Source organism: Netta rufina (genome assembly GCF_964035555.1).
Source record: "Netta rufina genome assembly, chromosome: 1".
Taxonomy (NCBI): domain Eukaryota; kingdom Metazoa; phylum Chordata; class Aves; order Anseriformes; family Anatidae; genus Netta; species Netta rufina.
The window spans coordinates 77,530,730-77,552,351 of NC_140123.1; the positions used below are offsets into that span (position 1 = coordinate 77,530,730).

General features: G+C 47.7%; 1 protein-coding gene across 1 annotated transcript in view; it reads right to left on the reverse strand.

Moving 5' to 3' along the window:
• The window catches only part of ARHGAP6 (Rho GTPase activating protein 6), a gene marked incomplete at its 5' end in the record, with an annotated part of 309,381 nt that extends 300,366 nt beyond the window's left edge, over nt 1–9,015 (reverse strand). Inside the window, one exon of the mRNA XM_084285501.1 lies at nt 8,563–9,015. Coding sequence (XP_084141627.1) covers nt 8,563–9,015 — 453 coding nt within the window. The remainder of the gene's footprint in view (nt 1–8,562) is intronic.
• Nucleotides 9,016–21,622: the final 12,607 nt, after the last annotated feature.

The window sequence follows — 21,622 nt, forward strand, 5'->3', positions numbered from 1 at the left end:
GAATCATGGTAATGAGATTGAAATCAAAATATTGTTATGAAACCTCTTAAAATCAAGGGAACGGAAAAGAAAACTGGCATTTCTTTATGATTTAAGAAAGGACAAACACGATATGCATGATCAACACAATAAAATTTGAGAAGTTACTGCATTCTTTAGCATCAAAATCTCCCATTTCACATAAGTGTTAGCTTTTCCCAGAGCTTGATATCACTGTATAAAGAAATGATAGCCTATCTTCTAAAAACAGAAGATGGTGAGATCTCTTGGACAGCTTACCCAAAGGCTCTATTGTGCCTAAAGTCTTATGGGAATAAAATTCAGAAAGGTTTATTCAATAAATTAAAAGTAATACCTCCTACGGGAAGCAAAAGACATAACAGAATGAAAAACATTTCCTGTAGGAGGAATATTTTTAGACTTTTAGAGAGAGGCAAATGAAAACTTAACAGAATACTGCCAACTGGTTTCCCACCAAATTACTCTCAGTAGGGTGCAACTCAACTGAAATTACCCTTCAGAGAGAAAAAAAAGAAAAAGACGGTACTCAAAAACCATCTTGCCATAATACAACAGTGGCAGAAAACAAAGGGATAAAGCATATAAAGCCTGAAAATAGAAAGGGAAAGGTTATATTAGTCTTTGTCTCAAAAAATCAGTTATAGATATTCACTGGAGGCACAGTCCTTCATTCAAATCCAGGAAGCCAGTCCTTTGGAGAAGAATGACTCTGTGCAAAAATAATTTTTTATCGCATTATAAAAAATGAGTTTGCGTATTTGCAGTGTGCATTCTCAAATTATCCACTATAATCTGAATCTTTCACTGGTTATCAAAGTATTTGTACTTTGCTGAAAACCATTTTACCCATTTATGAGGCAAACCATTTATGAGAACATAAGGACTTGTTAACGTTTGACTTGGCCAATCCAAATAATATGCTAGAGCTACAGGAAAGCAGCTTTTTTTTTTTTTTTTTTTTTTCATACAGACTTTGGGTGATGAAAACAAAATAAAAGACACATAATGAGGACAGCGAGACATGGATAGAAGGTAAAGCCAATCTGAACAGGTCAGTGCACACAGAACAAGAAATCATAAATGAGTCTGGGACAAAAAAGAAACACAAGATGTATCCAAGTCAGCTTCAGGTGCTCAGTGCCCACATTGCAAGGAGAGTTTCTGCATGGGACTGAGGCTGTCGCATAACCTTGCTATGTTCAATGCTCAAAAGTCTCTTTTTGACCTTAAACTGTCAAAAAACCCTCGTAGAAGAATAACACAAATTGTTGCTTTGCGAGGATACAGAGGGAGCAGAAGCAAGTAGAAAGGTGCAGAAAATCCAGTTCTGATTTCATGCTTTGGGAGGTTGATGCAAGCTGTTCCCATTGCCAGGACTTTGAGGATGATGACCCAGGGATGGCAGCTTCATAGTGGGTAACTGGAGTTTGTATTTACGGTCCAAAGACACAGCACCTAACCTGCTTAGCTCCTAAAGCAAGGATATGTGGTACCCCACATCTGGTTCCAGAACAACGATGTGATGAGCATCAAGAACTGGAAGCTCATCAAATCCTTCAAAAACACTCTTAACCCTCCCAAGGATTTAATATCTCCTTGCTGACAAACATAGTAGAACAGACATGGAACTTGAAACAGCCAATCTGTGCACATCTAGGAGAAGCTGAAACGCAATCAAAAAGCCTGGGAACACATTTCCATAGATACTTGTATTATTCCTACAGAGTGAGAATAGATAAAAACAATAGAAATTATTTTGAACAGACACAGCATGAAAATATGTACAAAACAATAGACAGGAAAGTTTTAAAGAGAGGTGAAACAAGTAAAATTCCTATGACTGAATGGTAATTAAAGCCTTTGATTCCCACCTGATACTGTATTGATTAGTATCATTTACTCATCTAAAGTAAAGCACACACTTGACTGAAGTCCAAGTTCTGAATACTTTGCAAAATTGGACAGTGAATCTCAGGATCAGTTTCCAATGAAGTCTGAATCTTGCCCTTGCCTCATATATGCCCCCCCCCCCCCCCTTTAATTTTCCAGAAGCAGAATGGCCTCTTCTTCCACCACCCAGCCACCTGGTTCAGTTAGAAACCAGGGGAGCCCAGGATGTACAAAGCTACTTTCAGGAACATCGGCTTAATTCCAGTGACCCTCATGCTCTCAAACACTATGCCACAGACCCAGAAAATCAAATAGGAGCACCATCATATTTAATAAGATAGAATTGATGTTATAGTCTTAATTTTCATTACCTGTTTACATTTATGTGTCTATACTGTGGCTACAATGCTGACAGGATCTAGTTCCTTCTGCATGAGAGTTCAGCCCTACTGGCTCAGACTTCCCTGCTGGTTTCCATTACAATATTTGCATCTGGAAGGAGAAAACCACATGCTTGACACCTCCATCCTTATCCCGCCACAACACCACAGAGGAGTGAAGAACGACTGCTGCAAAGCTCTGCACCTGCAAACTGCCACTGCACAGCAACTCCATCACGAAGCCAGACAGTGGTCTGGGTTGTTGATATTTTAGAGACTGCTCAAAATTACTTTTCAGTCTCATTTCTATCATTGCCGCAATTCCATCTGTCCTAGCTGTCAGTTCCCACATTTTCACCAAATGTCCTCAGACGTAGTTTAGTCAGGAATGGAAAGAGTGCATTTGCCAATTCAAAAATGTTGAATATATTTAGTTACTTTGAATGGCATTCTTCTTCATACGAGACCCACAATATGTCTGCCCACCGAGTTTTACAGCTGTAAAACTCTGACAACACTGAATGGGAGGGACTCAGGCTGAAACTAATCTGTGCATTTAATGTTTTAGGGTGTCTTATGGAAGAAAAACAAAGCAAAGAGTTCAGTGGCAAATGTCAGAACATGAAATTTTTTACTTTAAGAAAAAAAAAGCCCTTCAAAATACAGTTCTCACATAAGTCATTAAAGAACCCATCCCTCCCCAACAGACACACCAAAGGAAAAATCCAAGTTACCAGTTTTGTGAGTGGGAGACTGTCTGGGTTTTTAAATGTTTGAAGGAAAACCAATAAAACAAGGTGTCAAAAAGTCCTTTCAAAATGCCAGATCCCCATTTTGCTCCCTGGACAGTTAATGGGGGCTCTGCACAGGGATTAGCTGAAACCTCTTATCCATCCATATAGAAAAGCATCTGAATCAGGTAGGAAGGTGTCTAAGGCTACGTATATGAAACACTGAGCTGTCCTTTACTTCAGCTACACATCACTGTTTGGAGATTATTAGGGCAAAAAGATCAACCAGTGATGATAGCAATTTAATACATTGCCTGGGATTGCTTTCCAAGGACAACCATATCCTAGGCTGCATCTAAAGCAGCATGGCCAGCAGGTCAAGGGGGTGATTCTTCCCCTCTGTTCTGCCCTTTTGAGACCCCACCTGGAGCCCTGCCTTCAGCTCTGGGGCCCCCAACACAAGACGTGTTAGAGCGGGTCCAGAGAAGGGCCACAAGGATGGTCATAGGGCTGAAGTACCTCTCCTATGGGGACACATCTGAGGGAGCTGGGGTTGTTTAGCCTGGAGAAGAGAAGGCTCTGGGGAGACCTTACAGTGGTCTTCCAATGCCTAAAGGGGGCCTACAGGAAAGCTGGGGAGGGACTCTTTGTCAGGGAGGGTAGTGATAGGACAAGGGAGAATGGCTTTAAACTAAAAGAAGGGAGACTTAGATTAGATGTTAGGAGGAAATTCTTTACTCAGAGGGTGGTGAGGCCCTGGCACAGGCTGCCCAGAGAAGCTGTGGGTGCCCCATCCCTGGAGGTGCTCAAGGCCAGGTTGGATGGGGCTTTGGGCAACCTGGTCTGCTGGGAGGTGTCCCTGCCCATGGCAGGGGGGTTGGAACTGGGTGGTCTTGAAGGACCCTTCCAACCCAAACCATTCTGTGATTCTGTGATTTTATGACAAACAAAACTTCCAACTGATGGGGAAATGATTCTGGAGCATTTCACCAAAACAAGCCACACAATACACACAGGCAAATGCATAAACAATAAAGTCAAAAGCATGAGACCAACAGCATGCTGAAGGTAAAGCCTGTAAGACTATGGCAACTGGACAGCAATAAATATGAGTTGTCACAAGAGACTAAATGTTGAGGAGGTGTTCCACTAAAATATTTCTATGCATATTGTTAAATTAGTTTATCGGGGCATGCTGACCTCTAGACAATGTGAACTACTGCAGCCTTCAGAGGCAGAGCCTTATCCCCAGTTCCAAGCAGCAGTATCCCCATCCGCTTGGCTTTTACACCTGCAAGGGCTCGGCTTAACCCCTGGTTTGACAACCACGCTGTGACTTCAACATCACAGTAAGTGCAATCAATGCCTTGTGAACACAGATGCCTTGGCTTACAGAGCTCATCTTAGATATTTTGAAAGTGATGCAGCATACATACTTCTATTTCATGTTCATGCCTCCTAACGAACAGTAGAAGACTGACTTCTTTCTCTCGTTGCTGTAGGCAGTCTAGATATTTCAGAATAGATCCCAACCACTGCTCATGACTTGAAAGGGGAAGGAAAGATACATAAAAGCTCTCCTTCCTCTGAATTTACAACGAATGGGTTCTCTTCCTTCATCCTTGATGATGCAATCAGTCCTGTCTTTCTGCAAAACAACTTGCCCCACTGCCTTCAAAGAAAAATATTCACTGGAAGCACCCAAAGATATACACCTGTACGAGAACATGACCTCTTGATTTGTCAGCTTGAGTAGTGAGCTCAAGACTCTCTGAGGAATTTTGCTTTGCACTTTCTCTGCAAAAGCATTTTTCATGTATATCCTTCCACCAGCAGAGTTTAGATGCAAGTGCTGGATGTGAAAAAGCAGAAAGAAGCAAAGGAAAAGAACTAAGCTAGCCACTTGTAGTAACTTGGAAAATGGGTTTAGAATTAGTATGCAATGATGCTCGGGGGAAACTTTGGTAAGTGAGAAGATAGAGAATCTGAATATCTGCCTTCCCAATGGATTTAAACTTTCTCTCAATATCAAGTGAATTTAAGGGAGCTGACCTCTCAAAGCAACAATTAGCTGAAAGTGGTTTTGTGAGCATTCACTACTTCCGACAGCCATGCACTAAATTCACACTCCATAAGGCTCGACCAGAAGTTATAAAATAGGCAAGCCTTAGCTGCTGTTCCAGTTTTGCTGGCAAGTAACACCAATACCCCTGCAGTTGGCCCAGAGACACCACCAGGGAGGCTCGCGACTTCTCCCCTCCTTGTGGCAGGTCCTCCTGCCTCCCAGCAGCCTGGCAAGCCAGCAGAAGGCTTCTGATTTCATGCTGCCATTCCTTTAAAAGCAGTAAACCCCACAAAAGCTGGAGATGCTAATGTTTCATCATTCAGTAACACCCAGAGTATGACAGCAAAATAATCAGGCCATATAAGCTAAGTGTAGATTTGGTTTATCATAACAAAGAGATTACTCAGATATATTTACATAATTTGCTGTATTTCCTATACACATGTTGTGGCTTTCCATTCCCATCTTCTCTTCCCCTTTCATTTAGAAAAATAAGCAGAACACATAACACACTCAAAACTTCACCCAGATCTATCAATATCCAGCCCTCCTGGACTTCTCACCTGGTGAACATAACCCCCTCACACCTGTGTCCTTAACTTGTATAGGACTACCCACATAGTCAAGCATAGATATACAATTAAATGTTGGCAGAATCGAGGCTTTAAGATATCTCTTCATATTTTTACTACCTTTTTCCATGATATCTAGTCACATAGCCATATTTAAAAAAAAAAAAAAGGCATAATAATCTTAATAGACTTAATTTTGTAAGTGAAAAAAATAATAGGACTTAAAAAGACAGCTGAAATCTGATAGGAATTGAGGATAAATGCTTCTTTCCTTCTGTTAGAAATCCCCCACAGCTTTGCCTTATGATTTACTGAAACCACTGGAAATTGTCATCTCTGAGATCACCGGGAACAGTTTTCTTTTTAAGCAGCTTATGCATGAGCAGATAATAGAACAGGGAAAGAATTCCTGTTAGTGAAGTAAAGTCCACTAAAAATATTCTTTACAACCATAAAGTGTTCTTGAGAATAAAATTAAATGCTGATAAAGAAGAGACAGATAACCAGCGAGTTAGAGACGTCTCTGTCACATGATGCTTCACATCCAAACATCTGTGGATGGAGAATTTGAGCTTAATACCTTTCTTTGTGGAAAGCCTCTAGGTGTGACCTGCTGAAATCTTCAGTGCTTTCTGACAACTCATTGAAAGTCACTTATGCCCAGCCACTTAACCCGAGCAGTAACCTTTCCATTTCTCAGCCAGCAGAAAGGGTATAAAACACTGAAATCAAATGACTAAAATAAAAAAGGTAAAAAAACAATCCATCCTTCTCTTGGCATCTCATCAATGCTATTGCAGCCGTTTTGGCCTCGTACGCAGGATCCCCTGACCAGCTGGTACCCCATGCTGAGCAGAGGGGCTGTGCTGGGGGCTCTCGCACAGAAACCATTGCTGCAAGCTGCATCCCCACCACGTCATCTGATATATCACAGCACAGATGTGGGTGAAGGATGACCTGCTCAAAACTTATTGTTTTGGTGGGTTCTGAAGATAGAATCTCCATTACATTCGTACTTCTCTTTACTACCTTAGAGATTAAGGTAGCGGGAAGAAAAGAATTGTTGCTTGCACAGTGGCTTTAAGGAAATGTTTTCCCAAAAAAGTACAATTATACTGGTGATGTTGGAAAGCAGGTAGCAAAAACAGGTTTTGTAATGAATACCTCTTTTATTCCCTAGCTAATAGGATGGGATTTTTTAAGTTCTCAGATCAAAAACTTCCATGCTCCTTTTTGGCTTGCTGTCTTCTGTACAGTTATCTTCTGCAGCTGAGTATCATCATTGCCATGCTGTGCTTCATTTCTCAAGCTCCAGGAAACCTGAACTACTAACCCTACCGAGGATGCAACAATTTGAATAATTAGACCTTTTAAAGTTACAATATTATAAGTAATTATCTCCTTTTCACCCAGTAAAACCTTTACAATCTTTAAAATGTTCACCTTCCCAAGCACACTTGCTTTGCCACAGTGAGGGTGAAGCCCCAGAAACAGAGAACATTTTACTTCCAGAAAACTGAGCAGGTCCTTTTTCAGCTAAGTCTAAAGAGGACGCAATCAACTAAATCCTTTATGAACAATGCCACTGTACGATGAAACCAAATTGAATGGCCAACATTAGGATGCATGCCTACAATGAGAAGGGGAAATGCAGTCAAAATGTTTGGGTGAAGTTAGTTATCATCAAGCTTGTATAACACTTCAGAAGCAGAAACTTGACACCCGACAGGCACGAGGTCCCACAAGGACATCCAACGCCACTATGGCTGGGCCGATGGCTACAACAGAGATGCTCCTGCAGAGCACGGGTCCCACAGCCAGCACGGACACAGGGACTCAGCACGAGCACGGGCACTCGCTGCTCCTCACTGCACAGGGCTCAGAACTGTTCTCCTACGGCAGAACTGCCTGCATTTTTCTTCTAACATAAAGGCCATTTTTTTTAAGCTGCACTTACACATAGGTACCGGTTACTGTAAAAATTAGGCCTTTCCAGTATGACAGATGCCCTCAAAATACAACACCACTCTTCATTACTGTGAGCATCCATTTGTTAAAGGGATGAAAGACACTTTCCCAGGTCCATGTGAGCAAAAAGCAGTTTCTCAGAGAGCCAAACTGTAACATCCCATCAAACTGCCCTGCATTCACATTAAGGTACAAATTACATCACAATGTAACACAACCACATTATCAGCAATTCGACTCAAATTCGACTGTTTAAATGTGCTAGATACACACCAAATTAGAGGGAAAAAACATATTTTTGAAGGTGTATGATGCTACGTGGTGTGACAATACATAGACTTGTGGAAAATGCCAGGAAAGCTAACCCTTACGTGCCCTGAGCATATGACACCTTCACATGGAGTCAGTGTAGAGACTCACTTCCACTTGCAGACCTGAGACAGTGCTCAGAGCCTTGGCGTCAGGAAACCCTGCCCAGCAAATCTTACGTGGCTTACACTTTTCCTCATCAAACCCTACGTGGATAAGCTGCCATCTCAGCCGTAACAACCATAAGCATCTCAAGACCAAAGCCATTAGGCACCGTCTCATGGCTTCTTGTCACTGACACCGCAGGTGTCCCACAAAGCCTCTCTGAAATCACAAACTTTTAACTAACTCCAGAGTCAAGCACCGCGATGAATCCCGGCTAACTCTGAGCAACGTCTCTTAAAAACACCTCGCCGGGCTTGCGAGGAGCCTCGCCAAGGGCAGGTGGCCGAGGTGTGAAGGCGGGACGGCGGCAAGGTGTGAAGGCGGGGAGGTTGCGAGGTGGGAAGGGGAGGTTGCGAGGCGTGACGGCGGCTGGGGGCCGCGCCCGGAGCCTTCCCCCAGTGCGCCCCCGCCGTCGGCGCGGCCCCGACGGGGGTGGGGATCGCGGATGCCGGCGACCCTACCTCGGATCTCCACACGACGTAGGCGGCGGGGCGCGGCGCGGGCGGCGAGGGCTGCCCCTTCCTCTGCTGCAGCCAGCGGCGGGGCGACGAGAAGATGCTGTTGGCCGACGGCGTGCGCGCCAGGAAGGGCAGCTCCCGGCCGGGGCTGCGCTTGCCCCGGGGGCTGTCCGGCTCGAAGAGGCCGCTGCCCGGCGGCGAGCGCTCCAGCGGGGTGCTGGGGGTGGACAACGAGAAGCCGCGGGGCGGCGGAGGGGCGCCCCGGGCACCGCGGCGCTCCCCCGGGGGGCTGCCGGCCGCCCGCCCCCGGCCCTCGCCCTCGTCCCGGCCGCCGCCGATGATGGCGGGGTCGAGGCTGCGCGTCTGGCGGAGCCTCCGCTTGGAGAGGCTCCTGGCGGCGGGGGCGGCCGGGGAGGAGCAGGAGAAGACGCTGCTCAGCAGGCTCTGCGCCGACATCGCGGCGGCCGCTGGCCCCGGGGGGGTGGCCGGGGGGGTCCCGGCTCTCTCCCGGTCTCCGGTCCCGGCCGCGGCCCCCCCCCCCCCAGCCCCGTGCCCCCCGCCCAGCGCCCGGGCTCAGCCCCCGGCGGCGCGGCTCGACGGCGGCACCGGGGGGCTCATGGCGGCGGCCCGCGTCCCGCTTGGGGCTGCTGCCGCCGCGGTCACTTTGCTGGGAGGGGAGGGAGGGAAAAGGGAAAAAAAAAAAAAAAAAAAAAAAAAAAAAAAAAAAAAAAAGTTGCGAGAGAAAAGGGGAGGGAAGGAGGCAGCCGCCGAGCTTTTATCTCAGCGCGCCGCAGCCTGCCAGAGGCACTCCCCCCGCGGCCGCGATGCGCACCGGGCAGCTCGCCGCACACGGACCCACGGGTCCACGGGCGACCGGGACCGATGGGACCCCTCCCGGGGCGAGCCGAGCCGTGCCGGGCCGAGCTGAGCCGTGCCGGGCAGCTCCCGGGGACGTCGTCGGGGCGGCGGCGGCCCCGGCCGGGAGCTGCTCCCCGCGGCCGTCCTGGCGCTGCCCGGTGGCGTTCAGGGCAGGGACCGTGTCCCAAGGGGCTTCCGGGGCTTTTTGGGGGTTCCCTCGGGGACTGGTCCTGGGAAAGCCCCAGTGTGCCCCATGCCACGAGCAGGGACGCAGGTCCATCCTGCAGCCTGTGCTGGAGGGTGGGACCCTGCAGGGCAGGTGGCCAGGGTCCCCCTCTTCTCCCACCCGGTGTTCTCCAGAGTAGCAGGACCCCCATGGCCGGCGTGGTGTGGGCTGCAGAGCGCTGCCAGCCTCTGGCACACATCTGTGGGGCTGCCAGCAGCAGGCCTCGGCCAGCCAGCACCTTCAGGCCTGTGCTGTCCATCCTCTGCCAGCCTGAGGTGGTCTGTCCATCTCCGCTGCAGCCAACGCACGTTTTGAGCACGCACTCAGCCGCTTCTGACAGCCCGAGTTGAACAACTCCACACAAAGGGATGTGGACGTTCGTGTCACCAGATGATCCGTTCTAGAGACTTTCTCTGCTCGCTCCCCAAGTGCAGACAAGGAAACCTTTATCAGGAGAAAGGGGTGAGCATAGGAGAGTCAAAAACACGAGGAAGCGTGGGAGCAGAGCATCGGCAAAGGAAGAACACTGCACAGCCCCGGCCGGGTGGCAGCCAGCCAGCCCCTGCCCACCTGGAGCGGAGGAAGCGGTCCCTCACCACAGGATCTGACTCCTGCCCCCAGCCCCAGCCGGGAATGTAAAGCCCTCCCCCCACTGTAAATAACAGCGTCGGTTGTAGGGCTCTTTCTGGAGGCCCTACGCCATCATTTAATTAGTGCTTCAGCTTTATTAAGCTGCACTTAGCCGTTAGCTTCATGGGTGAGTTCAGACCTGCTGCTCTGTTGTCAGTGAGGAGCACAACCCTTAAATTTTGGAGGGTGAAAAGAAAAATACACAGACAAGAATCCTGTTTTGCTTCCAGACCTATACTTAATTTATGGGGGGAGTAGAAGACATGTAGGGGAAGGCTAGCTAAGAGTTCTAGTGAAAGTTTTAAATCTCCTTGCACCAGGTGAAATCACCAGCAGACTACTGGTTCTTTGGGGCTTAAGCTTCCTTCCTCTGACCCGAGATACCACCATCTCCACAGTCCCCCAACAATTATTGCAGGAAACTCTTAAAATTCCTTAGAAAAAGATGGGATGGTTTGAAAAAAAGCCCTTGAGCACAGCACTCGAGTTATCTCCCGCTCATGCTGCACTTTCTCCTCCAACCCTGGCTCATCCTGGAGCCTGTGCAGGTAAGCGCTCCGCGGCAGCATTTTCTAGTTTCATCAACAGAGGGAGCAGCCTGTTCTTTCCGGAGTGGCATTACTTACAGTTCTTGACCACCAGCAGCGTGCCAGCCCATCCACCTCCAAAGGGAGGTGGGTGTTCAGGTTTTGTGTGATGTTTCCATATGAGAGGGGGCTTTTTCTGGAAAGGAACTTTTCCCCCTTATTTTAATAAACCAGTCTATTGCTTAATTCCAAACTCTGCTAGATCCTCCACAGTTAAGGTTGCAGCTGTTTTTGTTTAAAGCTTCATTTTCCCTCCTCATTAATGCCTTCAATAGGGTCTCATGCCTGAGACTAAAAAGGTCTGAAGCATGAAGCAATGATCCAAGTTTGTTTCTACACCCCCTGTGCCCATGCTAGCAATGTGGTTGAGAAAGGCACATCCACAATACAGCTTTACAGATATGTGGCTCCAGACATTAACTTTTCTCCTCTACAAATGTATCTGTGGAACATACAGGGCCAGGAAGATGTGAGGAAGCCAGCAGAGGGAGAAATTCAGAGCTGTGAGGAGCATGAGTAGCAGATATAATAACCATGCCCACCCCCCAGATGCGCTGGAAATGTTTCCTGCCATCTTCAGTAAGACACATTTCTTATTTTGAAGAGCTGAGACTTTGGTGCACAACCAGTTTCCAGTGAGCAAAACTCCAAGTGCAAACTCGGATCCTTGCACAACACACATACAACCTGTGAAAGGAGACAGAAGCAATCAGACAAATGCAATGTTACTAGCATCAGCCAGCTTACAAGTACCCACTCCAACTTAAGTGGGTGCAAACCAATCTCATTTCCACTATCTCAGCCCAGGTACTGTTATTACCCAGCTGGTTTTCTCCATGAGAGCTCTCACAAAAACAAACAAACAAAAAAATGAGAGCTCTCACAAAAAAGAACTGAGGATGTTTCAAGAGACAGAGACCCGAAGAATCACAGCTGACATTCAGTTACTAGAGCCAACATATGCATGGAGATTCAAAGCTTCATGTATGCTATTTTACTACCCATCTTTGCTGTCATCTGTATCTTTCTGAGGCAACAGCAATATCAACACTAAATATTTTTAATGTTGCTGTTTACCATCCCTGGAGGTCTTCAGGAAACGTAGAGATGTAGAACTTGTTAGCACGGTTTAGTGGTGTACTTCAATGCTAGTTTAAAGGCTGAACTAGATGATCTTACGGGTCTTTTCCAGCCTGAATCATTCTGCTTCTATGATTATCACTATAAACTGCATTATTGTGAGGTCTGGCAGCACCACCCATGCAGCTGGGCTCCACAGCTGGGCACCAGGCACCATACAAACTCCAGACAAAAAGACTGTCCTAGTCCCCAGACCTTAGCTCTAATCACCATATGAAAGACATCAGCTGTGTGGCCATGTATGCTGAGAAATGGTGAGACGATACTGGTCGATCCCATATTGGTCATCAGCCCTTCCCTTCTGAAGCTATACCAGTGAAGCTGCAGCTGCTCCTCACAAGGTTGCAGTAGATACCAAGAAATTTTACAGTCTTTCATGGAGCTGTGAGTAGATAATGGCGTGGGCTGACTTCTGGAGCCAGAAAGGGTTTGCTAACAGTTTGCATTCTCATATTTTTTTCAGTGAAAGCTTAAATCCAGTGAGAAAGTTTATTCCTTGTTCTGTCTCGCTGCCTCTCACTGCCTTTATGCAGTAGTCTGCTGACTTACCAGAATTTGAAATCTCTCTTCAGCTTTTCAAGTCTGTATTTATGAAAGGCAGCAGTAGTAATATGGATTAATAATGCAATAAGAATTCATAAACATTTTGAGGGATGAATGCATTTCGTAATTACGACTTTCCAAGTCATCAGTTTTATTCTGAAAAATATTCAGTACACAGAGTAAGAATACAGAAACATTCCCCAGGCATATGGGCATGGTTGTTTGGGAAGCCAAAGCTCTGCAGTTGTTGGAACTGGCAGAGGATGTCAAGGGCAAGCAGAGCAGCTTCTTTTCTTTACAGTATCACTGAAAGAATAAAGAGGAAGAGGTAAGACCTCTGCTGAAAAGGAACAGGTGACCTACTGACAACTGACACAGCCAAGGTTGAAGTATTTCATCCCTTCTTTGCCTTGATTTTCCCCAGCAAAGTCTTATAGCCCTTTGTGCCTCACAGAGAAGAGGATCTGGCAGAAGCAGAAAAGAACTGAGTCAGGGATCTCTTGCGGAACCCCAGCCCATGCAAGTCTGGGGGCCCTGCTGGGATGCATCTGAGGGTGCTCAGAGAGCTGGCTGATGTCATTGCAAGACCACTTGTTATCATCTTTGAAAGGTCATGGAGATTTGGAGAGCTACCCAGTGGTGAGAAAAAGCTAAGTATTGCACCCATGTTGAAAAAAAGCAAGGACAATCCAAGAGGCCACAGACTGGTGACCTCCCACAGCTTCCTTGTTGGAACAATTAGATAAGAGAAAAAAAATGTTTGGATCATATTTATGAGTGGTTTATACTCTACCTTGGAGCTAAAGTGTAGATCTTCAAAAGCCTGTCTTGGGACCTGTCCTGTTTAATATCTGTATCAATAGCCTGGAGGAGAGAGAGTGCACTCTCATCCAGTACATGGACAACATTGAATCAGGGCATATAGCCAACAGGACTGCCATTCAGATGGACTTAGACAAGGCTAAAACAGCAATCTTGTGAAAGTCAGCAAGGACAGAGGCACTTGGTGCGGGCTTTCTTGTGAAAGTCACCAAGTAGGCACTTGGTGCGGGCTAACCCCCTGTGTTTTTATGGGCTAGGCACTGACAGGCCAGGGTGCGGCTCTGCTGGGATAGACCCAGGTGCCTGGTGGCCAATAGGCCAAACATCAGCCAGTAGTGAGCCCTGGACATGAAGAAGGCTGACAGCATCCTGGGCTGCATCAACAGAACCATAGTCAGTAGAGCAAGGGAAGTCATTGCTGCCTTTTACACAGCATTCAGCAGACCGTGTCTAGTTTGGGTGCTCCTGATACAAGGAGGATGCCAATAAACTTCAGCAAATCCTGAGGTGGCCCACCAGGACAGCTGGGAGTTGGAGAATTTGACTGCTGGGGAGATGCTGGAAAAGCCGAACTAGTTCAGCTTGGGGAACCCAATAGCAGCCTTCCAGAATGCGCCTCAGAGTCTCTTCTTGGATTATCAAGAAAGTAGAGCTAGGCTCTGCACTGATGTACAGAGCGAGAGGATAACAGGTGGGGGTCATAAAATGAAACAGGGCTGGATCAACAGTGAAAACAAACAAACAAAAAACAACACTGAGAGTTATTAAGTACTGGATCAGGTCACTGAGAGGTTGTGGAATCCCCATCACTGGTGGTTTTCGAGACCCGCCTGGAAAAGGCACTGATCACCCTTGTCTGAATTCAGTTTGGACCCTGCTTTGAGCAGGAGGTGGGACCAGCGACATCCTGAGGTCCCTTCCAACTTGAATAACACTATGGTTTCAAACTGAGCCTGAATTTTGGATTAAAGACAAAAAAAAAAAAAAAAAAAAAAAAAAAACCACAAACTTTTAAAATTTTTTAGAGATTTTCTAAAGATGTGTATCACCTGTTTTACTAGCAAGCTTGCTGCATGGACAGGCCTTAGAGGAATTATGTTACTGTACAGTCTCCAGTGTTTTTAATCATATAATTACATAATCATTTAGGTTGGAAAAGGCCTCTGACATCATTAAGTCCAATGGTTAACCTAGCACTGCCAAGTCTACCGCTAAACTATGTCCCAAAGCACCACATCTATACCTACACATCTTTTAAATACAGCTAGGGGTGGTGACACAACTACTTCCACGGGAAGTAATCTGGAATTAGAAGGAGATTCTGGACAGAACTTAAAATCAGAATGTGTAAATCTCATTATCATTACACATGTTTTGGTAGCACTTTTAAAAATAACTGTTTATCAAAATACAAATGTATTCATCTCAGTAATTAAGGAAGACTGCATTCTGTTTCGACTTCTGAACAAAATCTCTAAAAATAAAGGTGAATTAGAAAACTGGAGCATTTTGCTACTCATTATTTCTTCAAAACTTATAGGCATAAAAAAGTGAAGTTGTTTTTTAACCTTACTATTTTTCTTACAAGAGAATTCTTAAAACTTTAGTTCCTGGGATTTGATGTTTGACAAAAAGGCATGTCTAAAGTTTAGCTCCTCTAAAACTCTTCTAGTTTTCATGTGAAGACAGAAGAGTTGTTATTTACAGAACTTAAGGCTACACTACAGTGTAACTGATCTATGCGCATTTTAGCATCACATTCAAAGCTACTCTTCCAGAGGAGAGGTCTTCAAAAGTGTTTGCAGAAGCAGACAGAGTTGATGCTTGATTTAAGTCCTTGCAAGAAGCCAGCACCCACTCAGCAGCTTTGGCTCTCCTTGTGTTTGACCTTTACAAGGACGGTAAACAACTACAGCCTGGTCCTGTCTCTGCAGTGGCCACTGTGTGTTTTGCTAGTGACCTTGGTAAGACGTGTATGGCTGTGCCATGCTAACAACACGTGCTTTGACATAACTAGAAAGGAAATTGCCTGTAGGGCTATGTCTCCCATTAAAATCATCATGTTCCCCTATTTCTTCCCTGGCCCAGGACTCTGCAGGTCAGTCACTGAGACACCCTCAGTAAGACACCTCAGGAGAGTGAGAACATGTGAGAGAAGCAGCCCTGCAGCCCCCAGGTCAGTGCAGCAGGAGGGCAGGAGGTGCTCCAGGCAGGCAGCAGCAGTTCCCCTGCGGCCTGTGGAGAGACCCCTGGTGGAGCAGGCTGTCCCCCTGCAGCCCATGGGTCCCACACGGAGCAGATCTCCACGCTGCAGCCCCCCCATGGGTGGGGGAGCCCCCGGTGGAGCAGGTGGATGTGGCCTGGAGGAGGCTGCGGCCCATGGAGAGCCCCCACAGGAGCAGGCCCCGGGCCGGAGCTGCAGCCTGTGGAGAGGAGCCCATGCAGGAGCAGGGGTCTGGGGGGAGCTGCCGCCCACCCGTGGGGGACCCGTGCTGGAGCAGTTTGCTCCTGGGGGATGGACCCCGTGGGACGGAGCCGTGTGGGAGCAGTGCTTGGACAGCTGCTGCCTGTGGGCAGCCCTTGCAGTTTCAGTTCAGGAAGGACGGCATCCCGTGGAAGGGACCCCACGTGGAGCAGGGGCAGAGCGACTGTGAAGGAGTGCTGGAGGTGAAGTCTCAGAGACTGACCGCAGCCCCCATTCCCTGTTCCCCTGTGCTGCTCGGGGGAGGGGGACATAGAAGAGGGTGGATTTGGAGAAGGTGATTTGGGTGTGAGTTCTCGTTGCCCTGCTGCACTATTAATTGGCGGCACGTTCAGTTAACCTTCCCCAACAGAAGTCCGTTTTGCCCGTGACGGTGATCAGCGGGTTATTTTATTTTTATATATAGATAGTTATACACATATATATATAGATATATGCCCGGAGGCCCCGTGGCCGGCTCCGGGCCGCCCCGCTCCCCGTCCCCCTCCGCCGCCCGTCCCCGTCCCCGTCCCCGCCCCGTCCCCGCCCCGCCGGGCGCAGCCCCCGCCCCCGCCGCGGCCCTGCCCGGAGCCTCCGCGCCGATGCCACGTGGGAGGCGGCGGAGCCGCCGTCGGCGCCGGGCCGGAACCGCGGCCCCCCTGCCGCTGGGCACGGCGCTCGCCGGCCGCCGCGAGGAGGGGAGGTCGCGGAGCCCCCGGGACCGCGGCGGGGTGGCCGAGACCCGATGGGTGCTCGGCGCCGTGGCGCCCGGCTCGCGGCTCGGCCTCCCGGGCCTAGAGGCGCTGGCGGCGGCGGCGGGGCCTAGGGGCGGCTCCCCGCCCTGGGCGGCGCCCGCGCTGCTGCCGGTGCCGCCGGCGGCGCAGCCGGCCCCGCGGCGGGAGGGCAGCGACCTGCCCGCCTGCGCGCCCGCCGCCGCCCTGGCCCTGCTGCGCCTGCAGCCCGGCGCCGACGGCGCGGCGAGGGCGGCCGCGGCCGGGGCCGGGGCCGGGGCCGGGGCCGCGCCGCGGCTGCGGACGGTGTACGTGAACCCGCGCTGGCTGGAGCGGCAGGCGGCGCTCGGGGCGGCCGCGGCGGCCGCCAGCCCCTGCGCCGAGGCGGCGGCGAGCGGCGCGGCCGGGGGCCCGGCGGCGGCGGCGGCGGCGGCGCAGGGCGAGGCGGCCCCGGCAGCGGCCCCGGCCCCGGCCCCAGCTCCAGCCCCGGCCCCGGCCCCGGCCCCGGCCCCGGCGGCGGAGGCGGCGGCCACCCCCTACGTGGGGCTGCGGCGGCCCCTGGGCTACCAGCTGGCCAAGGCCACCAAGGAGCGCATCTGGCGGGGGGAGTTCATTGACCTGTTTTCCTTGCTCCACACAGAGCTGGCCCCCGAGCACGGCCCGCGGCCGGGGGACACGCTGGACCAGTGGGTCTCCGCCTTCCTGGTGTACGCCAGCGTGGTGTGCGAGAAGCACCCGGCGCGCTGCGGGGCCATGTTCAAGTACCTGGACACCATCCGCAAGCTGCACGCCACCTACGGGGGCACCTCGTGGATGAGCTACGACGAGGACTTTCGGCGGCGGGCGGCCAAGGACCCCAACCTGCCCTGGGGTGACGTCGACCTGGACCTCTGGATGAAGTGGATGGCGCCCCTCAAGTCGCTCGTCAGCAGGCACCACCGTGCCGAGAGCGAGCCGCAGGCCGCGCCGCCACCGCCGCCACCATCCTCGTCGTCGTCCCAGAGCCCCAAGCAGGAGGAGAAAAGCCAGGTGTGACAGGCCGGCGGCCGCGGCGGTGCGATCCCCTGGCCCCAGTGGTGCCCTTGCCGAGGGGAAGAGGAGAAGGGGCAAGGAAAGTGGATGGGCAATTGGGATGTCTGCTGGCTCCCACTTCACGGCTCCAACCCTGAGCTCGTGCCCACCAAGCATCAGTTTGCAAGGCATGGGCCGTACCTGCTTGGGCCACACAAGCCAGCTGCTGTGGGAGGTGTGCTGGGGAATTGCTGGATTGCTGGGGAAAAATGCTCCCTGGGCAAGCAGTTGCTTGTGTAATGTCTGTTGCTCCAGATATCGGGAGTTAGGAACCCCAGTAATTGCCTCCTGAGGATGCAATGTATCCCTGAGGATAGATTGTATTTCTCTAAAGCTATCAGAAGAAGGGCATTTCTTTTACTTTGTGTTGTCTCTAAAAGATTTAACTTTTAGATTTTAAATTAACTTTGTCAGCTGTACCAGGACACAGAGTACTGACTCTGCTGTTGCTGTAGGAACACTGGGTAGTTGCAGGCTGTGTGGGAGGCCAGGAAAATTGATGTAAGTAATGACAAACTTCAATTTGAACAGCCGCGGCTTGCAAGCTTACTGTGATTCGGAGACTTAATTTATTTTGGGCCTCAGTGGATTTAATCCACGAGTTCTGGGCTGTTTTGCGGGATGAATATGATTAGGGGAGGCAGGGAAGATTTTGTTCACATTAAGGATTTGCTTTTATTACAGACATCAAGTGTCACTGAGTTGGCATAACCTTGAACATACACAGGCAAATGTACTATTTCCACTGCTTGAGCTGTGACAGCAAGCTCCAGTGGTACAAAGAGAGCCACCTGTCTATATTTAGGGTTGTACTGGGTTTTGTTTGTTTTATTTTTTGGGGATTTTGTTTTTAATACTGGTGGCTGTAATCTGTCAGATCCCCGGAGTAGAAAATGCTGGGTACTAAATGTTGAGTTTCATGCCAGATGAATGATAGTTAAAGGGTTCTGTTACATTGTCCATATTTATTTCTTTAAAAAAAAAAATAGGTCCATAGGAAGAATCTTTCCATTCCTGAAGGGGTTTTACTAGCTGTCATCAGGCACTTCTCAGTTACCTTCAGCAGAGAGGAGTGGCTAAACTGTTGGACTCTTAGTCTGACCTGGAAAGGGAGGACCTTTTTCAGGGGATCCCCAAGTATTTGGTGCATCACCAAACCCTGATTTCTCTACCTATGAGAATCTCTGGGTCAACCTGCAGACAAAGAATGGAAGCAAAGACAGTGTAACGAACGAGTACTGTAGTAGGTCCCAGTGCCAGCCGTGTGGCCTTGGTGCTTTCTGTGGTTGATGTTTTAGATTTACGTAACTTGTTCTGATATCTCTGTTTAGATTTCTCCATTCTCGAGAACAGCAGCTCAGTTTTTATTTTACTACAGATCTTATGTGAGCACCAGATGGAAAATATCTCATATATTTCATCTCATCCGAGACGGATCTTCAGCCTGTAACGTTACCCAGACTTGTAACTTTCATGATAACTGTTGTGACAGTGCAGAGCTGTGGACTGCTGGCTGCTTAGACACCAGAGGTCTCGATCCCCTTTGATTGTGTGGAAATTTTCCAGCTGATTTTAGTACTGACATTGACTTTTCCTCTCATCTGAAGAACCAATCAGAAGCTGTGGAAAGAAAAATTCAACGTGTTTATTTTAGCTAAATAGTTTATAAAACGCCCAAATTAGCTTAATGGTTTGTTTGAACATAGAAACTGCAGTGCTAATAACAGCGTGATGGGAAGTAAAAGCTGTATAACCATTAAGTGTGGATTCAGCTACCTGTCTGTTATTAGAGCACTCCTTAATTGGTAGCACATACTAATTTATAACTGCTCAAGGAAGAAGAACATCTTTAACTGAAACAATCATCTGAGCAGCTGTTAAATGTAGATGATGCTTAGGATAAAGCATGAGCTTATCATTGGCAAGGCAGCAGCAGGGAAATGTTGACCTGAGGGTTTCCCCCTCACCCACTCTCAGCTCCTGACAAGCTCCAACTGTAAAACTGCTTCAGAGAAGTAAAAGGTTGTGGCTTTGCATTTGGGCAAAAAAAAATAGAGAATTCAAATGGGAGAGAATAGGCCTTGATAGACAACAGGCTTTGACCAGAACCTGAGCTTTTTCACCTTTGTACTATTGAGAAGTTTTACAGAGACCTTTTCTCCCAGATTGTTTGCTTGAAATGATGTTTGTTTTCATTTCAGAGGACAGCATTGGGCGGCCTGACTATTTCATTTCCCCTTTCAGTAGATTCGTACATGTCAGTTTGTTGCAGTGCCTGTATCTCTCCAGTTCTGCACAGAAGGTTAACCAGTAAAAACAAAGTCAAAGGCAACAAAGGGACGTGTTTGAGGCTAACCCTCCTTTCTGGGGAGACAGTAGAGAGGTATAAGCTTGCTTTAGCTTAGGGAAGTGAGAAACCCTAGCTTTGTTTGAATGCAGTAACTGGCATAGCTGAGATTCGTTCCTGTATGTGAGTTAACTTTGGACAATTCTCAGTTTATTTTTTTTTTATTTCAGACTCCATGAAAACAGAAGGCCAGTTGGAATGGCAGTCAGACTAAGTGGGTGAGTTTATGTATAAAACTGACTAACTTTGGATTTTAAATATTTACAGATTTGTTAAATACAGAATTTCTTATTGGTGCCAACAGCCTGACTCCGTTGGTGTTTAAGTGGAGCTCTGGTATTCTAGTGCATTCTTTTACCTCTGCTTCTGTTGCGTTGCAAGCTGTGCTAGAGAAGACGTAGGAAATTCATTTTACCCAATCAGCAATTGTAACAATGGACTACAAACCTGCAGAGCAAGCCAGTTTGCTGGAAAACAGGAATTCCTGCAGCGCAGCACTTGTCACAGACTATCCAAAGAGGGCAAAGATTCAGGAAGGTGAATAAGTTGAACATTGGTTGAATGAGGTCAGGAACAGTCTCCCGGAGGAGAACCCTGCCCTAAAATACTACATTGAAAATATAAGCCAATTTAATGCGCAGATTAACCCTTCTCATTTGAGCAAACCTGTGTGCAATCCTGGATCTTTGCAGATCACAACCGGACACTTCAAAAAGAAAAGAAAAAAAAAAAAGTAAAATAATCTGTGTACTATATTTGCTTAAAAAATAAATCATAACTTGTCTTGTTACAGCTGTTAATTTTACCATTTCATTGAGAATATCTGCAACATAAATGTATATTTGACTTGAAACAGTATCCTACATTTGGTATAACCCAGGTTGTTGACAAAATAATTCTGTGAGGCTCAATACCGCCTCTTCTTTCATCTCTGAGAAATGGATTAACTGTTGCTGTCATTGCCAGAAGTAATTTATAGCCCAATTGTGCATTACAAAATTCTTGATCAGATAGAACAATTGACCTAAATTATTATTCTATTTTTATCCTCATAGAATGCTTAGGATCCTGAGCATCAGACTTCACTCTTGTGGTCTGGCGTTCATGAAAATCATATTCACTGGTTCATGGTTAAATTATTTTACATCTCAGTATTTTGTTTTCTTTTCCTTTCCCCTTGCATACTAGGGAGTATGATCAAGGTAATATTATGATCCAGTAAGGCGCATGATGGTAAGGGTATGCCTTTAGTTGTTTCAGGAAAAAAAAAAAAAAAACTGCCGTTATCTGCTCTCCTTTACCTTTCCTTGATAGTTTCAGTAATATGCATAACATGAAGTGTTTGTAAATTGATTTAAAACAAATGTTTGTGACTTCACCTAAATAAATTTTTATATTTAAATACCGTTCTTAATCTTAGTCTTTTTTTCCCCCCTTGCTCTTATATCATCACTTCCCCTTTTGCAATCACGGTTTCCATCACCTGACCTTTTCCAGAATTTTTGGTTTTCCACTTAAGAAAGCACAACAGAATCGTAACTATTGACAAGAAACAAATTGGCCTTTGAAGTTGGCTTGCCATGTTTTGTTTTATAAAGACTTGATAATGTTCTAACTGTAGTTGTTGTAGTTTTATTTGCCGGTTGT